This window comes from Dicentrarchus labrax, unplaced genomic scaffold, assembly GCF_905237075.1.
Source record: "Dicentrarchus labrax unplaced genomic scaffold, dlabrax2021, whole genome shotgun sequence".
Lineage (NCBI taxonomy): Eukaryota > Metazoa > Chordata > Actinopteri > Moronidae > Dicentrarchus > Dicentrarchus labrax.
Window position 1 is genome coordinate 20,530,714 of NW_026136701.1, and position 19,188 is coordinate 20,549,901.

The window sequence follows — 19,188 nt, forward strand, 5'->3', positions numbered from 1 at the left end:
ATTGGCCTTTTTGGGCGGCTGTAATTATTTCACTTTAAAGAATCTCATACTCTCGCTTCCTAATTATTATTTAATCTAGTGGAATCTCTGGTAATGTGTACCTACTTACTAAAACACACTGAAGAAATGTAAACATTGCTGTTTACAGTGTGTATTTGTGTCTAATAGCAAGTGCAGAGTATTGAATAAACCATGTCCCATCTGTTTAATAGCCTGTAATCTCCGGCCTGCGTTGATGGTTCCCTGGAATAAGTCTCAGCCTACCTCACTTTGTCCCAACACTAACACCCGATAGATGGGAATACTTAGAGCTGACCTCAGATTAGAGTGCATCAGAGGGGGGATGTGAGCAGGAGGAGCAAGTAGAGAAAGAAAATGCAGATGAACTGGAAAGGTTGAGTTATCTGTCCAGAAAACCTGAGATATTCTAAAGTTTTTCCTCTTGTAAAAACACCTACAGCTGTACATGAAGCTCCCACACACACTTTACTATTTGTCTGTTAGGATGTTGTCTAATGTAGAACAAACTAATAATCAGGAAATGAATGGACAACAGTCATTTTTTAAATATTTATTAAGCAAACATGTAAAAACATTTAAATTTACTAGTTCCAGCTGCTTCCTTTTCTGTTTATGTCATAATCAATTGAATATCTTTTGATTTTGGATTATTTCATTTTGATTATTTTCAGATATTTAAGAATTTTTTAATTAACCATTCAAACTTAGAGTTGTTGCACAGCCCCCAGTCATTTTATTAGCGACTAACTACAGATCTTACTCTTTTTTTATTATAGTTTTCTCTATATATCTTGACCCAAATTAATGTCATTAAGATGTCACTGGTCATTTTACTATACATATCCCTAATTTCCATCCTGTGAGAAGATCTGTAGTTGGTTAAAACGTTGATTTTAAAAAAAGAAAAGGAGGTGTGATTCCAAAGTGAGGTACTCCATACAATAGATTATAGATTACAGAAGATGTGAATAAAATCAGGCTTCCCAAAGACACTTGAGCAAGCCTTTGTAGTATCCCTCTCCTATCACTGGCTGGGTAGTCTCGATAAGCTCATGACAGAATCTGGTACCTTTTTATTATAAACAGCAATAGTACAAATGTGTTAATTGGAGCAGCAGGCGTGAGTCACACCTAGGGAAGGCTGGTATTTAGACAATACTCACAATCACAGTAATGTCATCACATGTATATTTTATACAATCGGCCACACCTTGACTGAAGAGGCTTCTTTAACATTCATTACAATAAAAAGCAAGAGAGAACAAACAGATGCCTAATTCCTTACTTACCAGAGGAGTTATCAAAGCAACCAGTGAGGCACAATCGGGACCAGTGGGAGTGCTTTCCTGAAAACTTCCACAAATCAACTGTACGAAAGTGTCCCAACAGCTGAGGGTGAAACACAGCAGACATGAGCTGCGTCAGATTATACAATTGAGGTCAGAGGATTCTCGGATAATTGCCAGGGAATCCTCTTCCTCCTCCCAATCCCTTTTGAAACCGGTCCAGAATGTCAAGATTTGACATTTTTATCCCCCTGACCTTGTACTTTTCAGCTCAACTCAATTTCCTCCTGTGGGAAAAATGTCTGCACTAATCGTTTCCAATCATTTCCTTGACACAGAACTGCTGAACCTCTACCACTTCACTTCAGAGGGTGTTGTGTCTCAGTGGAGGGGGATAAAAAGTCCCACATCTCACTGTGTTGTTATAAATATTAGGCTTCTTTTTTTTTTTTTATCCCTTCAGTTTCAATTCACATATTTGTTCTACCTCTGAAGTACATGACTACATGTTAAATGATGTCTTTTAATTATAGTCAGTGAGTCAATAGACAGGAAAATTGATCTGCAACTATTCAGTTAATCGTTATAGTAAGGTCCAGCTTTTCTAATGTGAGGATTTGCTCTTTTCTCTGTTTTTATATCATGTAAACTGAAAAGCTTTGGATTTTTGACTGTTTCCCAGACTTTTCAACAAGCATTTTCTGTATTGCCTGACATACAGACCAGACAATTGATCGATAAAAGGAAAAAATGGTCGGCCTTCATGAATAATGAAAATAATTGTTAGTTGCAGCCTTACTTGTACTTACTGGCTTGGTGATGCAAGTTCTAGTTCCTTCATATAATCATTGTGAATCTCCAAACTCACTCCAGCTTCTGCTGCTGTTTTCCCTGTAAATTAGAAAGATAATATCTTTAAATTGATCAAGATTGATGTTTGTTTCCTAATTTGAGATCAATTTTCCTTCTAATTTCCTTCTGTTATTCTCCTTAACAACCCCAGGGAAGACAGGATGCAAGCCAGATCTGTCAGCTGCCTCTGCTGCACTCCTAACATATTTTCTGTTTGCCGTAGCCCGTCTGTTAGACAACTATGTGTCTAAAATGTAAACAGAGGGTTGCCATTTGTGTGTGTGTGTGTGTGTGTGTGTGTGTGTGTGTGTGTGTGTGTGTGTGTGTGTGTGTGTGTGTGTGTGTGTGTGTGTGTGTAGGTTCTGTCAGTAAAGCTTGGGTTAAGTGTCACTGTCACAGTAAGGCAGCAGTCGTCTGACATAACTCTGCTAATACCCTCCAAGATGTTCTGGTAGGATTAACTCTCTGCAACCAGCATCTCTGTGGCTCTGTTTAAAAGCATGCATAGTCACTCCAGTTCTCAGAGTTCTCGCCATAAAAAGGATGCTTCAGGTGACGAAAGAACGTGGGCGGATGCTCGTATAATTCTACCAACGCACCAAAGAGTGCTTCTCCTTCTATTACATACCTGCCAGCCAGATATTGTTTAATGTAATTCGTGTGCAGTGCTCTGCCTACGTGTGAATGTGACAGATGCATAGGACTGCTACGACCCCTGCTGCTAGAGGAAGCTCTGCCAGCGGTTTCTGGTAAATCCAGACGCAAGGAGCTGGCTTCGGCTCTGAACAGGAAGGAGGCGTCTTGTGTTGTGGCACTTGAGGCCTTAAAATACCTCATGTGAGCTGGCCAAATGAGTCTGTGAAGTCCAACCCCCCCGTGGGGGGTGAGCCGATGACACCTGGCACTCAGCTAGAGACGTGCAATTGATTTGGTTTTAAGTGTTCACGTAGCTGATGTTCACCTTGAGCTCAGGAATGCGAAGGTGTATTTATACTGTTGTGCTTTTTATAGAAAGAATCGATCCAGAGTGGCCCAGTTGGTCCACTTGAGTGTTTGCCTCTGCAGGAATTACAAAAAACAGCTGGCGATGCAGCACATTGCTCTGTTGCATAATCATACTGTTTTGTACTTGAAAATAAAAATTTCATGTTGCTGTTCCGAGTTATTTTTTGTTAAATTATCTCACGATAATGAAGGGCAAGAAGGGGAATGTAATCCACTGGCATCGTTACACAGCCTGAGATTGTAAAATGTTGTATGCATGTTATGTATGTTATGTTTTCTTGTTTTATTTGGTGTTCTTTATTGTTTCTTTATTGTCAGATTTTGTTGTTGCTGTTTAGTTTATGTTGATAATTGTTGAATAAGGCATAGGTTCACATATATGGCCACTCATAACACTTTTTCTTCAATCTCAGGCAGTCCAATTCAAACGTGTTTGTGTTTTACAATCAAGTTTTTAAGGCATAATAACACCCTTATTAGTTTTGGTGGTATAATCCTTTTTAAACAATCCTCTCGGTCATAAAAAAGTAATAACGCTGACTATTTCCCTTGTACCCAGTGTTGAATATGTTTGGTTTTTTCCTCACAGAAACGGGCCAAGGGCCAAGTGCTTTTTGATAAAGTGTGTGAACACCTCAATCTACTGGAGAGGGACTACTTTGGCATCACATACAGAGATGTAGAGAATCAGAAGGTAAAGGAAAATGTATGATATGCTAATAATCAGTTTTATGGAGTACGGTTATGGATTAATGTTTGATTAATCTCTATAAGAGTTACTATGGGAACTTTGGTTCCAAGTCATTTCCTCACAAACTGGTGATAATTAATGCTTTGTGTCTGTGGTTTTATGTTGTCAGAATTGGCTCGACCCTTCCAAGGAGCTGAAGAAGCAGATCAGGAGTAAGTCTAATAAAGCCACTCGAGTGTTTTTTTTATCCCAAACAGCCAATTAAAATGTTTGCAGGCTGCTTTGATAATTTAATGTTCTTTCTACGTCTCAGCTGGTCCCTGGAACTTCGCTTTCAACGTAAAGTTTTACCCTCCAGACCCCTCCCAGCTGACTGAGGATATCACAAGGTGAGTAAAACAGTTAATTTAGAATAATTGTTATGTGATCGTTGGTGGACATTTGATTCTTTAATGTCATCAGCCCTTCTTATAAATGTTTAATTTTTTTGATTCAGATACCTAAATCCAGATATTGGATTTGATAACAAAAATAAAATGAGTGTGACTTGAGTGTTGTGCTTTTCTGTCTCTTTTTCCTGTCTTAGGTACTACCTGTGTCTGCAGCTGAGAGACGATGTGGTTTCAGGCCGTCTGCCCTGCTCCTTTGCCACCCACACAGTGCTGGGCTCCTACACAGTGCAGTCTGAGCTGGGAGACTACGACCCAGAGGAATTAGGCAGTGACTACATCAGCGAACTGCGCTTCGCACCCAACCAGACCAAAGAGCTAGAGGAGAAGGTCATGGAGCTCCACAAGACCTACAAGTTAGTCTCAGGATTATTTCCTATTTTTTTAATCTGCCAAGTACTGCTTTTAATATAGTCCAAAAGTATACAGTTATATATATATATGTGTATGTATGTATGTATGTATGTATGTATGTATGTGTATATGTGTATATATATATATATATATATATATATATTGGCATATCAACATTTTTATCAGCTCAGAGCTTCTTTCATCTGGATTTTGGTGGTTGGACGTTAAGAGGAGACAGACAAGGCCCCCTCTGTGATATGTGTGCAGAGTTTGACATTTGAAGGATGTTTTCACATTCATCTGCTGAAAGTGGAAAATTTCTCTGTCCTCATTGAAAATCAGATTTTAAGGGGCGGGGCCTATGAGTGTGATTTGTGACATCAGGAATAGTTTGGATGTCCATCCTTCTCCACTCTGCAACTTATGCAAGTGTGATGTAAAAGCATAAAGCCACCAGTGCACATACACTGAGAATGGACTTTACAGTGAAGTAGGAGACATCTTGTGCCCAGCAGCAAAACTTCAGATGTTAACAAAAATGTGCATATTCATAGATTTGGGAATTTTAATGAGGCAGAAGGAGTAGATGCCTTTTTAAGGATTTTAATGGGGAAATTGTACCCTATTTTACCCCATATCAGACACACATTATTGTTACAACTTTTATGTCTTAATACATGTCTGGAGGGGATCTATCTTATTTTGATACGTCAATTACAATACATACTTCTTTTTTTTCACAATATTTCTGGCATCAATTCATTAATGGACATATTGTAGATTTGGGTGAAAGTGAGGGATTGGGGGGTTTAACACAAAATGTTGAGATCACATAGGACCTTGTTGCTCATGATATAAAGCTGATTTTGAATTATGCGTATTTAGGAACTTAAATCCCTGAATCTGACAACTTGAAGCCACTCAGTCAAACTGGGTGAATGTTTACAGCCTGGAATAATAATAATCTGCTCTGAAAGGCAGCATGTCTCCAGACATTGGATTTGTGTTTTCCTGTAAATGGATGTAGCTGGCTGTCCTTTGTCTGAGCCCTTCATTCTACCTGTATTACAATGATTTGTGGGTAATTTGATGCGGTCCTTTCTAGCGCTGTGGATGGAACGAGGCAATGACAGTGCAAGGATTAGAGTCTCTCCAAAGACCATCTATGCTAAAAATGGATGCACTCATGGTAGTCGGTTGTGCTTCAGTTAAAAGCATCCATAAAAAAACAGCCATTTTCCAAAAGCTTTTATGCAATAAAATTGTGAATAATGATGATTTTAGATCTTACTGGACTATATATCTTACTGGACTATATCTTAAGCATTGCATATTCACATTGGTCAGAAAGCATCAAATCTCTCTTTGCTATACTTGTTGACCTTATCTATCTATACCTATCAGGGGGATGACACCAGCCGAAGCAGAGATTCATTTCCTGGAAAATGCCAAGAAGCTGTCCATGTACGGTGTGGACCTCCACCATGCTAAGGTAACAAGTCACTAAAAGCTTCTACCTCCTCAAATTTAATGTCTCTCACAAGTCAAACTTAGTATCTTAAGGATTATTTATCTGTATACTGCATCCAAGCCCACTGGAAAATGAATTAGAAATTGGAGACTGCTCTTTCACTTTCTTGCTAATAGTTAGATGAGAAGGTCAATGCCACTCTAATGTCAGTATGCTAAATATGAAGCTACAGTCAGAAGTTGTTAGCCTAATTTAGCACAAATAGTGGACACAAGGGAAATCATCTAGATTAGCTCTGTCTGAGACAATCCGCCTACCAGCACTAAGTTATACTAACAATGAGTTGTGGTTTTACTGAGGGTTATGTGCTGGACAGTTTCTTGTCTGCAAGCAGTAGACAACGTCTCTTGAGATTGCCGGGAAAAACCTTTTTGTTTTTACGATTTGCACAAACGAGACATAAGGTAATTGGTAAGTTTTACTGTAAAGACATAGAGTGGTATCATTCCTCATATTTAACGCTCAGCAAGAAGGTAAATATTCCCAAAAAGGTCAAACTATTCCTTTAAGTAGTTCACTGAATCAGTCTACAAGAATGTAGTAATGTAGGGTGTCTCCAAGATGCATTAGGAAATCTGCAAATGAAATGTTTTTAATATGGATTTTTATATTCTTTTTAACGCATTCCACTCATGCAGTGAATAGTGACGCTTGCCACCACCACACCGCTGCTTCAAAAACATCACGGCTGCCACAGTTAGTGCCTCAGTTTAACATGCCACCACTGTTTCGCTGATTTACTGACATTATGTCACCGCTGCCTGTCTGTGGATTTGGGGGCTGCAGGGTGGAGGGATAGAAGGGCGGTGGGGTCTGGAGCCCAGCTTGACTTGAATGATTTTTCCTTGCCGTTTCTAATCCGCCGGCCAGATGGGATCAAACACGTCATTAGAACACAGGCAGTAAAGAGAGAGCTGGATTACAGCGGCAGGACGGCTGTCATCATAAAAGAAAATTACAGTCATTGCTCTTGATATGAATCGGTTATCAAAAGCGCTTTGAAAGTCAAAATGGGTCTAGATGTGAGCGATGGAGAGGATATTGCATTCACAGATTTAGATCAGAATGGAGAAGATGACAGAGATGAGGAAGCGGCCTTGATCAAACTGAGCAGACATCAATTGCTCACTGTTGGATATGTGAGTCAGTTCTGATACACAAGAAAAAATATATGTCTTCTCTCCTCTCTCATTAAATGCGAAGTTGGTAGGGAGTCTCTATGAATGCTTGGCTCCAGCTGAGGGAGAGGTAAGAGGCTGCATCTCATGTGCTTACCTGCGTGTGTGTGTGTGTGGTTTTTATTTCTGCATGGTTACATCTAAAGTGGTCATTTCAACTGTTACTTCAGACTGATTGTTCCTGCTTTGGACCAGCGCTTCCCTCTCAAAACGTCACCATTGGTTTCACCTGCTCATCTCATGCTTTGTGCAGTGAAGAGCATCATTTTGTGCTTCATCCACCATTTCCCAAGACTTCACTGTTGCTTTTGCCAATCAGTGCGCCTTGAGTCAACATCACCACAGCCTGCGTAGAGAAGATAAGAGTATCATATGCCTGATTCCAATCTCCACCTGCCTGCTTTACCCTGTTATTATCACAAACTGTTAAATTCTACTTTACCCTGCTGTGCACTGGCTCCTGAACCACCTCTATATCCTGTAGAGTTTATGTTGTGCAGAAACACAAAAAGAAGAGCAATGTTGTGGACAGTGGCTTCTTCTTTGACATTGTCAGGGATCCTATACTAAAGTGACACATTATAAAAGTGTTTCATTAAGCTAATTTCTAATCTTTTGCTGTTCTTCTTGGTGTGTGTTGTTCCCAGGACTCTGAGGGCGTTGAGATCATGTTGGGAGTCTGTGCAAGTGGCCTGCTCATCTACAGAGACAGATTGCGAATCAACAGGTTTGCTTGGCCCAAAATCCTCAAGATCTCCTACAAGAGGAACAACTTCTACATAAAAATCCGTCCCGGCGAGGTGAGAACAGCTACAGATACAAAAAAAAAAAACACATTTATTTATAGGGATGTCCAGAACTGATCTGCTGGATAGTATTGGGGCATTTATTTTGATAAGTATCTGCTGCAAAGCCTGATCCATCTGATTCTTTGTTTGGCCTCTAAAGATTGCTTCTGAAGGTCAGAATTTTCTGTGATTAAGAGACCCTGTCCTATTCCTGTCTAAAATCTCCTGACCCACACTGATCCACACTGACACCCCGCTCTTCACTGACATTTTATGAAGGAAATGCTGTGATGATGCATATCATAAATAAACAGGATTGTCTGTTCTTAGTGGGCCTTGTTCCGCTGTTTAATATAGGAAAAATAACTCATATTGAGATGTGATTCAATGTTAGAAATAAACATATAAACATACATGCATGTAAAAGGGATTCAAAATAAATGAATAAACAAGGTCAGAGTTACCTATAGAGGGAGTCTGACCACAGTATTTTGTCCTTGTTGCAGTTTGAGCAGTTTGAAAGCACAATTGGTTTCAAGCTTCCAAATCATCGCGCTGCCAAAAGGCTCTGGAAGGTCTGTGTCGAGCACCACACCTTCTTCAGGTAAGAAATGGAGGCTCTTTGACTGTGATAGGAAACAGCTTTTTACACTGCTGTAGGTCGGTTATTTTTTTATATATAGCAGCAATGTTTTCCTCACTGAGATGCCGTTACGTTGACCTGTTTCCCGTTAACATTTCTGGTTTATGGTTTATGGTCTCTGGCTGTAAGTAATTATTCAAAGACCGCAAAGAGTATTTTGTCCAGAGTTGGACTCACCAACACAAATTACTTTGTTTTCTCAAGTTTTTGACATCTTTTGTTTTTAATTGATCACAGTCATGCCAGCCTTGTAAACATGAGAGTACTGATAATTACCGTAGATGATTTCTTTGTGGTGAAATAGAAATTGTGTCCAGACTGTTAGTAGTTGTTGCCATTTGGACAGTGTGTAAAGTTGTTTTGTGCTGCTTTCAGCAAAAAAAAATGGTCTCTTGAGTTCTTTAGAGTAGCAAGCCCAGCCTGAGGGCTCTCTGGAGAATGTAAAACATTGGAACTCCTACTCATTTGAAAAGCGTATAGCTTAAATTAAGTGCTTTATTTCTGGTGTGATTAATGTGAGTGTTTGTAACCTGTGACAGGCTTGTATCCCCCGAGGCACCACCGAAGAAGTTCCTGAGCCTGGGCTCCAAGTTTCGCTACAGCGGCAGAACGCAGGCTCAGACCCGCAGGGCCAGCTCTCAGATCATCAGACCTGCTCCGTTCTTCGAACGCTCCACCAGCAAACGCTACAACATGTCCCGCAGCTTAGATGGAGGTGAGAAGTTGACGGTTTTGATTAATGACCGGCTACAGCTACCTACCAAGTTGAAATGCCTTTTGAAGTTGAAATGTGTTCAGTAATCCAGTTTATTTCGTTTAGGGATATTTTTAGAAGCTACTTTGTGTCAATTTGCATGTCCCTAAGTTTAGATATGATTATTTAGCATGTCTGAATTTGTGGGGAGAACTCTTTCTCACTAAAAGACACTACTGCTACATTATGTGACAAGAAAGTATGACATAAACCTTTTATTAAAAGTTCCAATTAGTTTTTGTTCTTCTGTATTCTTCTCTTTTTCTTCCTTCTGAAAGGGAAGAAAAATGTGCTTTCCACCTGAAAGCCTGCAAAGATAAAATGTCTTGCACATTTTTAGAGTGCAGTGACAAAGCCACAATGGGTATCATAAGAACAATGTGCAGGAGCAAATCAAACCCACACAGTTTTCCCCTGCAGTTCAGAACAAACCATGGTGTCCATTAAACGTCACCAATTCCAGCCCGTCACATTCATCTTTGTCTTCCCGTCCTCCAGCACCCATTATGGAGAACCATGAGACTCTCATGAAGGACAATGCCGCTGACGGAGCAGCCAAAGTCATCGCCAAGGGAGACATCATCACCACGGTTACGACGGAGAAGAAAGCAGAGGAAGAGAAGGCGGAGCAGGAGGACGCCAAGATGGACGCAGTTGAGACGCCAGAACCCGTTGTCACAACACCGCTCAGACATGACACTAAGGTAAACCACATTACAATGGGGATCAGTGCAGTCAGAGCTGCATTTAATTTGGATAGGGGGACTGTCTAGAGGCTTGAATTGTTGTATTTCAAAGAGAGGTAATATATACAAATATACCACCAGATTGTCAAAGAAACAGTTGATGTTTCTTAGAAGCTGCTTTTGTCTTTTTAAGTCCTTTTTTGAGATTTTAGTTTGTTTTCTTTCTTAATAGACTTCTTAATGGCTGATGAGAATCTCCCAGTTTCTTTCAGCTTAACCCACTGCAGTAGACTAGGCCTAAGTGCTTCTCATCTTGTGTGCGCTTTACTAATTAGCTTTTCTTTTCTTGTCCTTCCTTTGACCCCACACTATACTCGTGTGTGTGTTCATGCGTATTCGCCCCTCCTTTCCCTTTCGCTCCTCTCCATTTACACACACACGTCATCTTTTTTCGTTGACATTTCCCTCCATCAGTGCTCCCCTCGTGTATACACAACCGACCCCCACCGCTCTGAGCTCTCACTCCCCTCATCTCCCGTTTCATCGACTAAAGTACGGCGGAGGCGCAGGGAGAACACGCGTAAACGGGCCTCGTCAGTCAGTCCAGCCAAGAGCAGCGCTGGGTGCCGCCGCCGGCAAGCCCTCGCCGACCGCAAAGCCGCCCTGTTGGACGAGCAGGTGCTGCTACTCTCGGCCCGCAAGCAGAGGCTGGAGCAGGGCAAGCCCCGCGGCGGCACGCTCTTCTCCTTCTCCCTGCACCTGCCCGACCTGTCCTCCTTCCTGGATGACGACGGCTACATCACCTTCCCCGATCTGTCAGAGATGCACTTCCTCCCTGAGTGCGCGCAGAACTTCCTGCCCATTAAATCACCGTCACTCATCCCGTGCTTCCTCTTCATCTTCTTCTTCCTGCTCTCCACTTCCTTCTCCGTCCCTTACGCCCTCACCCTCTCCTTCCCCCTGGCGCTGTGCCTCTGCTACCTGGAGCCCAAGGCAGCCTCCCTGACCGCCTCCATAGCCCAGGGCTACCATGACCATGACAGTTCAGAGGAAGAGGAGGTGTGTGTGTGCGTACGCCTGTATGTTCCAGTACTGGCCTCTGGTTTAGAGTAACAGTTCATTATAACGGTTAACCCCTTATCCTGTCCTGTATCTTGCTCTGCTGTTTCACCAGTTCAGAGCCGACCTGGAGACTGTGTCTGTCCCAGTGTCTGTCAGTTCTCCTGCTTTCAGAACCTCATCTCTGCCCGATCACACTCTCATCCTGTAGACTACATCCTCATCAACATTACAAGTACACAGAGATGAAACCTGCAAGTCTTACCATTTCATATTTGATTGGCTTGTATTTACACCTTAATGAGATGGTTAGACACAAATATTTGACTACTTTTTGACACATTTACTATATTTGTGCGTAAGCTTTATGCAGCATATCCGTCAAGTTACCATGAAATAGTATCACTGTCACGCTGCAGTGTCTGTGGAAACGTGTTTATTAGAGATAATGAGGATTTGAAGAAGTCACCTATCGTCATTTAGTCACTAATCCTTCACCAAACCTCATATTTAAAAACCTAGTTTTGTGCCTAACCCATCTCAGTGTTATCATCCACATTCATGGCTTAACAGTGTAGAAAGAGACTGCTACAAGATCAACACCAGCTGCATGGAAACACTTCCATTTTTATCTATGCACTCAAGTCTCTCTGCATTTCTATCTTGAGTCAAGCAAAGCAGCACAAATTAAAATGAATAATTTAAATTAAACTTCTGCTGAAAAGGACTAAAAGCAACTGACTGTATAGTGCCAACGTGATTTATTTGTTTTACCCCTAAAGCAACACCATTTTGAATCTCAAATGATCGGTGTTATGTAATGTATGCATGCTGCAATGCAGAGAGACTGTGACAGTTAAATGCATCCAGACCACCCCTAGTGTCAACATGCATGGAGAGGAGGGGGGAGGGCCTGAAAGTCAGGTTACTGTTAGGCAACAAAATCGCCAAATCCGATTTTTGTTATCAAGTGTTGAATGTTTGACCAGCAACAACACAGCAAAGGTTTTACCGGTCTTTAATGAATTTAAATTAATATTTAGCAGGATTGAGCCCTGTCCAAATCCAAAGCAAATTTACACTTCCATTTCAAAGTGACTGACCGAAGGTTTAAACTTCCTCTGAGTCTGTTTTGCTTGCTTACTTTTTATTTGCTTTTTTTTTTTTGTTGTTGTTGTTCTTTTCCTACTTTTATCTGTAGTGTTGTCTGATAATGTGTAGCTTACAGAAACAACCAGTGCATTTCCATTCGTTCCATTTGTGGTTATGAAGAATCTCTGTTGACAGTAAATGCATTTACAAGGGTTCACAAGTTGGGTTCTTGTCGTTTTCTTGCTTGCCACTCGGAACGGTTTTGGTCTGTTTGTGAGAGCAGACTGACAGCGAACAAACTGACTTTGCCTTTGATGGAGAGATGACTGCCACAGAGGTTTGTACATCAAGGAAAGACGTCGTATCTAAGGCATGAAAAAAACGTACTGACGGAGAAGAGAAATAAAATGATCATAGGTGTAAAAAAAGAAAGATATAAGAGAATTAGTGCATGTGACGCATGTATCACATCTTCTTGTCACGCCCATTTAGTTATTGTTTTTCTCTTTGTATGTATTGTAAACAGACTTTATATGTATGTAAATATGTCTTTTCTACTGACTACATTCCAATAGAGAGCCGAAGTCCTGACCTCACGTCCAGACTAGCTTCTTAATGCTACGATAGAAGTCCCTTATCTAAACATATAAAGCGAGCCAAACAAGACACTGTTGAGAGAGGCTCTGTTCCAAGGCTGGATCTTTTAGTTGTTAGCATGAATACAAATGTTAATAAGATTTTAAATTAGATTTTCTTACGTCTGGAACAGAAGTTCTGGTTTCACTTCGGCTCTCTGTAGACCATTCACTAAACCTCGCCCCCTTAGTTACTGTTGCTAAACCTGTCAAGCTTCTTATTCTCTCATGGCACAGAATGCAGCTCAAAACCATAAGGGAGGCATATTTACCTTTTTTTTTTTTTTAAATAATAATTTCTGAAACAATGCAGTTGATGGCTACAAACATAACATCTTGCTAAAACACTAACAATAAAAAAGGATGCTCACTGTTTGCCTTGGACATACAGCTTTAGTTAAGTATTAAAAGGGAAAATGCAAGGTCAAACTCTAACTTTTTTTTCTAACATAATCCATAATCCTTAGTGACAAGCCACTTAGCTTGTCACTTAGTCACTTTAATGTTCAAAGATAAAGGGTTTTAAGATGTGGCCATTAAAGAGCAAGACAGAACTGCTTATGTCTTAATTCTGATAGCATCCAGGACTGGCTTAAACACAGTGGATAAAGACAACACCTTTTAAACAGGGTTTATTTGTAACTTCTCACCCCACAAACTAATGTAGTTCATGGTGTACTCCTTACCTTTGGAAGTTAATTAGCTGCACATCCTAGGGTATGGTTGTAGCATATGTTACAGCAGACACATTGTTTAATCTATTCCTTATCACTTCTGTTACAACTCCATGCACACCACTTCCACATGTGAATAAGAAGCTTGACGGGCCCACTTACAGTTTCTAAGGCTATGATTGGACAAATGCTGTTCTCAGCAGGGGTTTAGCGAATGCTTAATTTCTGTTACAGTATTCTTTACTTTTTTAATTCAACCAACATCGTTACCTTCTCTTATCTCTCTGCTTGCCACTTTTTGTTGCTCACCTTCTCTCTCCTCCCACCTGAATTCTGTGTGTCTCTTCTCTTTAATGATCCCTTTCCTCTTGGTCTCACACTCTCTGTCCTCTGCTCTTTACTCGCTGTCAGTCGGAAGCCGACGAGGACTCTGAGATGCGGACTCAGGTACACTGGGCTCGCTTCATGGCCCTGCTCAGTGCATCACACCACCACCATCACCACCACCAGATGCACTGAGCCGCTCAAACATCCGCCATCAGTCACTTTGTGCCGTCTCTCCGCCTTGGCTTGCCTGCTCCTGCTCTTCTGTTGACACTCACTATCGCCCTTCACACCAGACTGACCATTCACTCTTGCCTGAATTCTCTTAACAACTGCTGCTGCAAAGCTGTTGCCTTTTTTAAACACGCCATTCCAGCTCATTTCTCAAGTGCCTCTATTTGTAAATGGTGGAGTCGTGTTCATATTTCTTTTCCCGCTTCTGCACCCGAGTCAGATCTCACTGTTTTTTGTTTTGTTTTTTCTTGAAGGTTTTTCTAACCATGGCTTTTACCATGACTTGTCAGTGAGTGCCATCATGTCATGTACAGCCATGTCAAGACAAAGCTCCCAATTTCTCCTAAAAAAAAAAAAAAAAAAAAAACTTTAACATAGCTCCTTTTAACTACAATTCCTCTCCCCTCTTTTGTCTTTGCAGTATAGTTTCATAAGACGAGTAAAAGGGGAAAACGTTTTTATCAAGCATAGTAATCTGATGCTAGAGGTTGGTAAGAAAACAATGCATGACTGAAATATGCATGCAGGAGTTTTTTTTTTTTGTATGAAGATTCCTAACTGCTATCAAATAGATCTAACCTACCAGTCGCTGTGCCAGTGTGAGATTCTGTTGTCTGGAGTTACTAAATTTTTATCTAACAGATTTCTTGCTGTGAGCATCCAAATAGATTTTTGTGAGAAGTTAACCAACAGAAATTAAACTGGATTAAGTCGGTGTTTGTGGAGATAGAGGACTAATGAGATTTGGGAGTGTTGTGCTTAACGAAACCCTGTAAAACTGGATCTGTGAATCTATGCATGAAACCATTTGTTGTCATTCATAAGCTGGTCCTAAATGCTTCCTTAGCATTTAAGTACAAGCTGCTACTCCTTTTAGTTACAGCTGCCATGTGAGTGGACTTTTGTTTTTGCTATTTTGTTGCTATTTGTGCGAGTTGTTGCACAGGTAGCCTGCACAGCCTCCTGAACAGGCCTGTGAACAGTAAACGTAAGGAATGAAGCGTATAATGCAGTTGATTCAGGTCTGTAATGGTGGATTCCAGACCTTTTCAGAACTGCATTTTATGTGTTTGTTTGGTAATTCGTTGGATATGCAAGCTACCGGTGCGTACATAAAGCATGGCCGTCGTTCCCTCCGTACTGCTCCTGGCCTCATCTCCTTGTATCATGGTTGACCGGCTACTGTAGGACACTACGTCTCCGGCAGAGATGGTCAAGCACCAGACCAACATCAGCGAACTGAAGCGCTCCTTCCTGGAGACAGGCGACAGCACGCCGGGCCTGACCGAATGGGAGAAGAGACTCTCCTCGTCCCCCGCACGCTCACCCAGAGCGGATGAAGCACCGATGATAGAGCCGCTGGATGTAAGCTGCAATCTACAGCAGACTGAATGACGGCATGTGTGTGTGAAGCATGACATCACCGAGGAGATTTTTGTAAAAACAAAGACATCAATCTCAAGAGTGTTTGCAATATGAGTCATAGTGCAGTAAATTCAATATTCATAATGGGGCTAGAGCCATATTTTCAACATCAAAATGAGTCTGCTGCAGTACATTTTATATTCCAAATGTCTCTTAAAGGAGAATATGGGCACCTTGATGGAAGTAAATGAATCTGCAAAGTCATTCGGAGTTGGTTTATCACTTTATGTCTTCACTATATCTCATCAGCGGTTGATTAACATTAATTTGTCTGGGTAATGGATGGTGCAGTCGTTAATCAGTAATATGATTGTTGTGCTCAGTGACATTACGTGCGTGAGTTAGGAGCAGTTTTATCAGCGTTTCTCTTTTACTTGTTTAACATAATCTGATGAACTCACACAGGACAAATGAGCGGCACTAATTGAAGTCTCTGAAGACTAATCACTGGCATCAAACATGTCTGACTGAAATGAAAAGAAGCTGACTTCTCTGGAAGAGCTTTGGGATCTGGATCATGTCCATTTGAACACTCACACTGGACATGTTCTTTCTTGACGTTTCAATCGGTCTGCCCTTTTTAATTATTGTTCTTTCTTTCTTCTTTAGACTGACGATGAGCAGCCTGAAGGAGAACAGACAGAAGAAGAGGTGCAACCTAAAGCCACTGAGGTAAACTGCTTCCACTTTGTTTTTCACATGTTAAACCTTTTATTTTGTGAGTGTGGTGTTCCCTTTCTACGTACGTATCTGGACACTGGCACAGTTTTTGGTATTTCGGCTCTTACTCTGTCACATGTACAGTTTCTCCACTTTATTTCCTTTTTCTGTCCTTTTTCTTAACTCTGATATTTAAACTGAACCTTTAGATGTCCTTCATTGTCCAGTTTTTCAAAGCAAAACCCTATAGTATTTGAATTTGACCCTTACCTTTTTAAAAATCAACATCTGATATTAATCAAATCAAATTGATCCAATATAGGAAATTAATTGTGTGTGGGAATTGTATCGCGGAAATCAAATGCTGATAGAAATTCAAGCATTACTCTTCACTTTCATAGTTTTATTATGATTATAATTCTACCATGTCTGTGCAGAAAAAGTTCAAAACTACATCCAAACACTGCATCTTTGTCCAAGTACTTATGGGGCTCAGTCTGTGTATGTGTCATTTCTAGATAGATATATAGTCTCTTGAGCTTATTCTCATCGTCTTGGCTGTGTGATGCCCTCTGTCTATTAACTTTGAACAATCCATTTCCAATAAGCCAAGTGTCTCCCCAGGCGACAGGATTTCTGGTGAAATACGTGGTGGATAGTATTGCTACAGATTTGGCCACCTCCTCAGGGCCGCACGGGATTAGTCTGTCAACCACTATGGACGATGATGTCTTCATGGATGGGACCCTCAGGGAAGTAGAGGAGAAAACTCCAGACTCCCAGGACGAGGTGTCAGAGCGGTCGCTGGTGAAGGTCAGCCCCGGAGCTGTCAGACAGGAAGTGTCCCAGGCCATCAGTGACAAGAAAGGGACGCTCATTATTTTGAAGGAGGCAGAGGATAGAGAAGACACAGAGAGTGAAGAGACAAATGCTGTGGGAGAAAAAGAGGAGCCTGAAGTCCCCGGAGAGGCCGAAGCTGAGGAGAATGAAACGTCTGAAACTACAGAAGACCCTTCTGTTATTATAGAAACCAAAACCACAATAGTCAAGACACCAAGTCTGAAGATAGAGATAAAAACTGATGACGTGACTCAGATAAAAGGTATTGACTCGCCTAAAAAGGCCATGGCATCATGGATTTCTGAGGAGGTGAAGACCGAGGCTTCAGAGGTCATCACTGTGTCAACAAAAGAAGTGAAAGAGTTGAAGACTTCTGACGCTCTGCAGCAGGAAACAGAAATCTTCACCTTTAAAGAGGTCCAAATGGAGCCGTCAAAGTCCAGCCTGACTCAGATCACAGTGTCAGAATCTTCAACTACATCCTTAGAAGTGGTACTGTATGAATACTAAAAGCAACAACTCGGTTTTGGCTGCCTCCCTCCATATCTCCACCACCACCCTGAACCCCATTGCCTTCCCTCCAACAGCAGCCAAACCCGTCTAACAGTGTAATCGAGCGCTGTGCATGGCTAACGGCTCCTTAACACCCGCCGGTTACTGTTACACTTGCTGAACCACAGGTTTCTGTTGCAATCAAGCCTGCTGCTTCTTCTTTTTTTTTTTTTTTTTTTTGATACAACTGTTTTGAGTTTGTTGATAGCTAAAACAGCTCCCCTTGCTTCAGCAGCTGGCTCCCATAGCTGATAAGGAAAGACATGGGAGCTCTGGCTGACTCTTGTTGGTTTTCTACCGTTTTGCTCAGCTGCACCATTCTTTTCTTTCAGCTCTGTTATCAGTTCCCTGAAAGGGGTGACTTCATAGCCCTGGCTCAGTGCCACCGCTGCAGCTTTCCCAGCCTCATCCTCCAAAATCCCCTTCTGCCTCCGTAACGAGTCAGGAAAACAATTGTATGGGTCTACCTACTGTAAAAAGAGATTTCAATGTTCTTAAACAGTTTTCCAAAAGCAGATTAGTTGAAAATTTGCTTCTGGTGGATTCAGCGATTCTAAAAATCGGATTTTAGTTTGAGGTTTTAGGATTTGTTCAACTTGGCATTAGGTTCAGCGGATTTAATGAGCTACATAATGGTATTCCATACAATCCATACAACATTTACTTTTCAAGCCTTTCATTTTTCCACCCTCTCTCCCTTTGCTCTTTTTGGTGTTCACTATGACTTGTGACTGTCCTCTCTTTTCCTTTCCCTCTGTTCTTGTGTCCATCCATCCTTCTGTCTCATCAGTCTACGCTGGGATGGGTTTCTTCCTCTCGAAAGGTGACCACTCCTCTCTGGTCCTCCCAGATTTCAAAATACAGCACAGTAATGGTTTTGGTGTAACTGGAACCTTAATTGTCTTCTAAATATTTCCACCTGCTATATGTGAATCTATCAGGTTTTACACAGTGACAGTCTGAAGATGTATAACCCACATAACCATCTTTCTCTCTCAGATGTGATGTAAAACTGCCCTGTAATGAGTGGATCCTTTTTTTTTTTTTTTTTTTTGTCATGATGAAGCAAAAGCATCATTTAATGGTACAATTTTCATTCACAGACATCAGCTGAACCAGAGGAGAAAGCGGTGGTTGCCACGGAGACGGAGGCAGAGCCAGCAAAGTCGACAGGGCCAACGGTGAATATCCAGACCACAGAGGCTGCAAAGGCCGAGCCAGTGCACACTGCAAGGGAGCACACAGTCAAAACAATGTCAGCGGAGCCTGCAGAGGGGGGGCTAGATTATGTAGTTGTCTTACAAGATGATAATAGTGGCGATGATTTAGGAGATGCACCAGAAAAGTATGGTGTTCCAGGCATTGCGCCATCTTCAGAGCAGCTTCACCAGTGTGCATCTGTGGAGCTGGTAGAAGAAAAACAGCCATTAGCGGCAAATTTAGGGTTAGATGAAA

General features: G+C 41.4%; 1 protein-coding gene across 12 annotated transcripts in view; it reads left to right on the forward strand.

Annotated features, from left to right (window-relative positions):
* The window catches only part of epb41l3b (erythrocyte membrane protein band 4.1-like 3b), a 56,444-nt gene that overhangs the window by 29,243 nt on the left and 8,013 nt on the right, over positions 1-19,188 (forward strand). For 4 of the 12 annotated variants that reach the window (XM_051404289.1, XM_051404267.1, XM_051404257.1 and 1 more), the window contains exons 4-21: positions 3,754-3,858; positions 4,025-4,067; positions 4,169-4,244; positions 4,442-4,660; positions 6,063-6,150; positions 7,393-7,437; positions 8,015-8,167; positions 8,662-8,759; positions 9,338-9,513; positions 10,051-10,256; positions 10,713-11,297; positions 12,673-12,726; positions 14,110-14,145; positions 15,445-15,621; positions 16,291-16,353; positions 16,966-17,673; positions 18,524-18,556; positions 18,837-18,914. In XM_051404289.1, the coding sequence (XP_051260249.1) occupies positions 3,754-3,858; positions 4,025-4,067; positions 4,169-4,244; positions 4,442-4,660; positions 6,063-6,150; positions 7,393-7,437; positions 8,015-8,167; positions 8,662-8,759; positions 9,338-9,513; positions 10,051-10,256; positions 10,713-11,297; positions 12,673-12,726; positions 14,110-14,145; positions 15,445-15,621; positions 16,291-16,353; positions 16,966-17,673; positions 18,524-18,556; positions 18,837-18,914 (2,943 nt within the window). Of the gene's footprint in view, positions 1-3,753; positions 3,859-4,024; positions 4,068-4,168; positions 4,245-4,441; positions 4,661-6,062; positions 6,151-7,392; positions 7,438-8,014; positions 8,168-8,661; positions 8,760-9,337; positions 9,514-10,050; positions 10,257-10,712; positions 11,298-12,672; positions 12,727-14,109; positions 14,146-14,677; positions 14,744-15,444; positions 15,622-16,290; positions 16,354-16,965; positions 17,674-18,523; positions 18,557-18,836; positions 18,915-19,188 lie in introns of all 12 variants that reach the window. The other 8 variants (XM_051404322.1, XM_051404292.1, XM_051404276.1 and 5 more) reach the window with 8 other exon arrangements.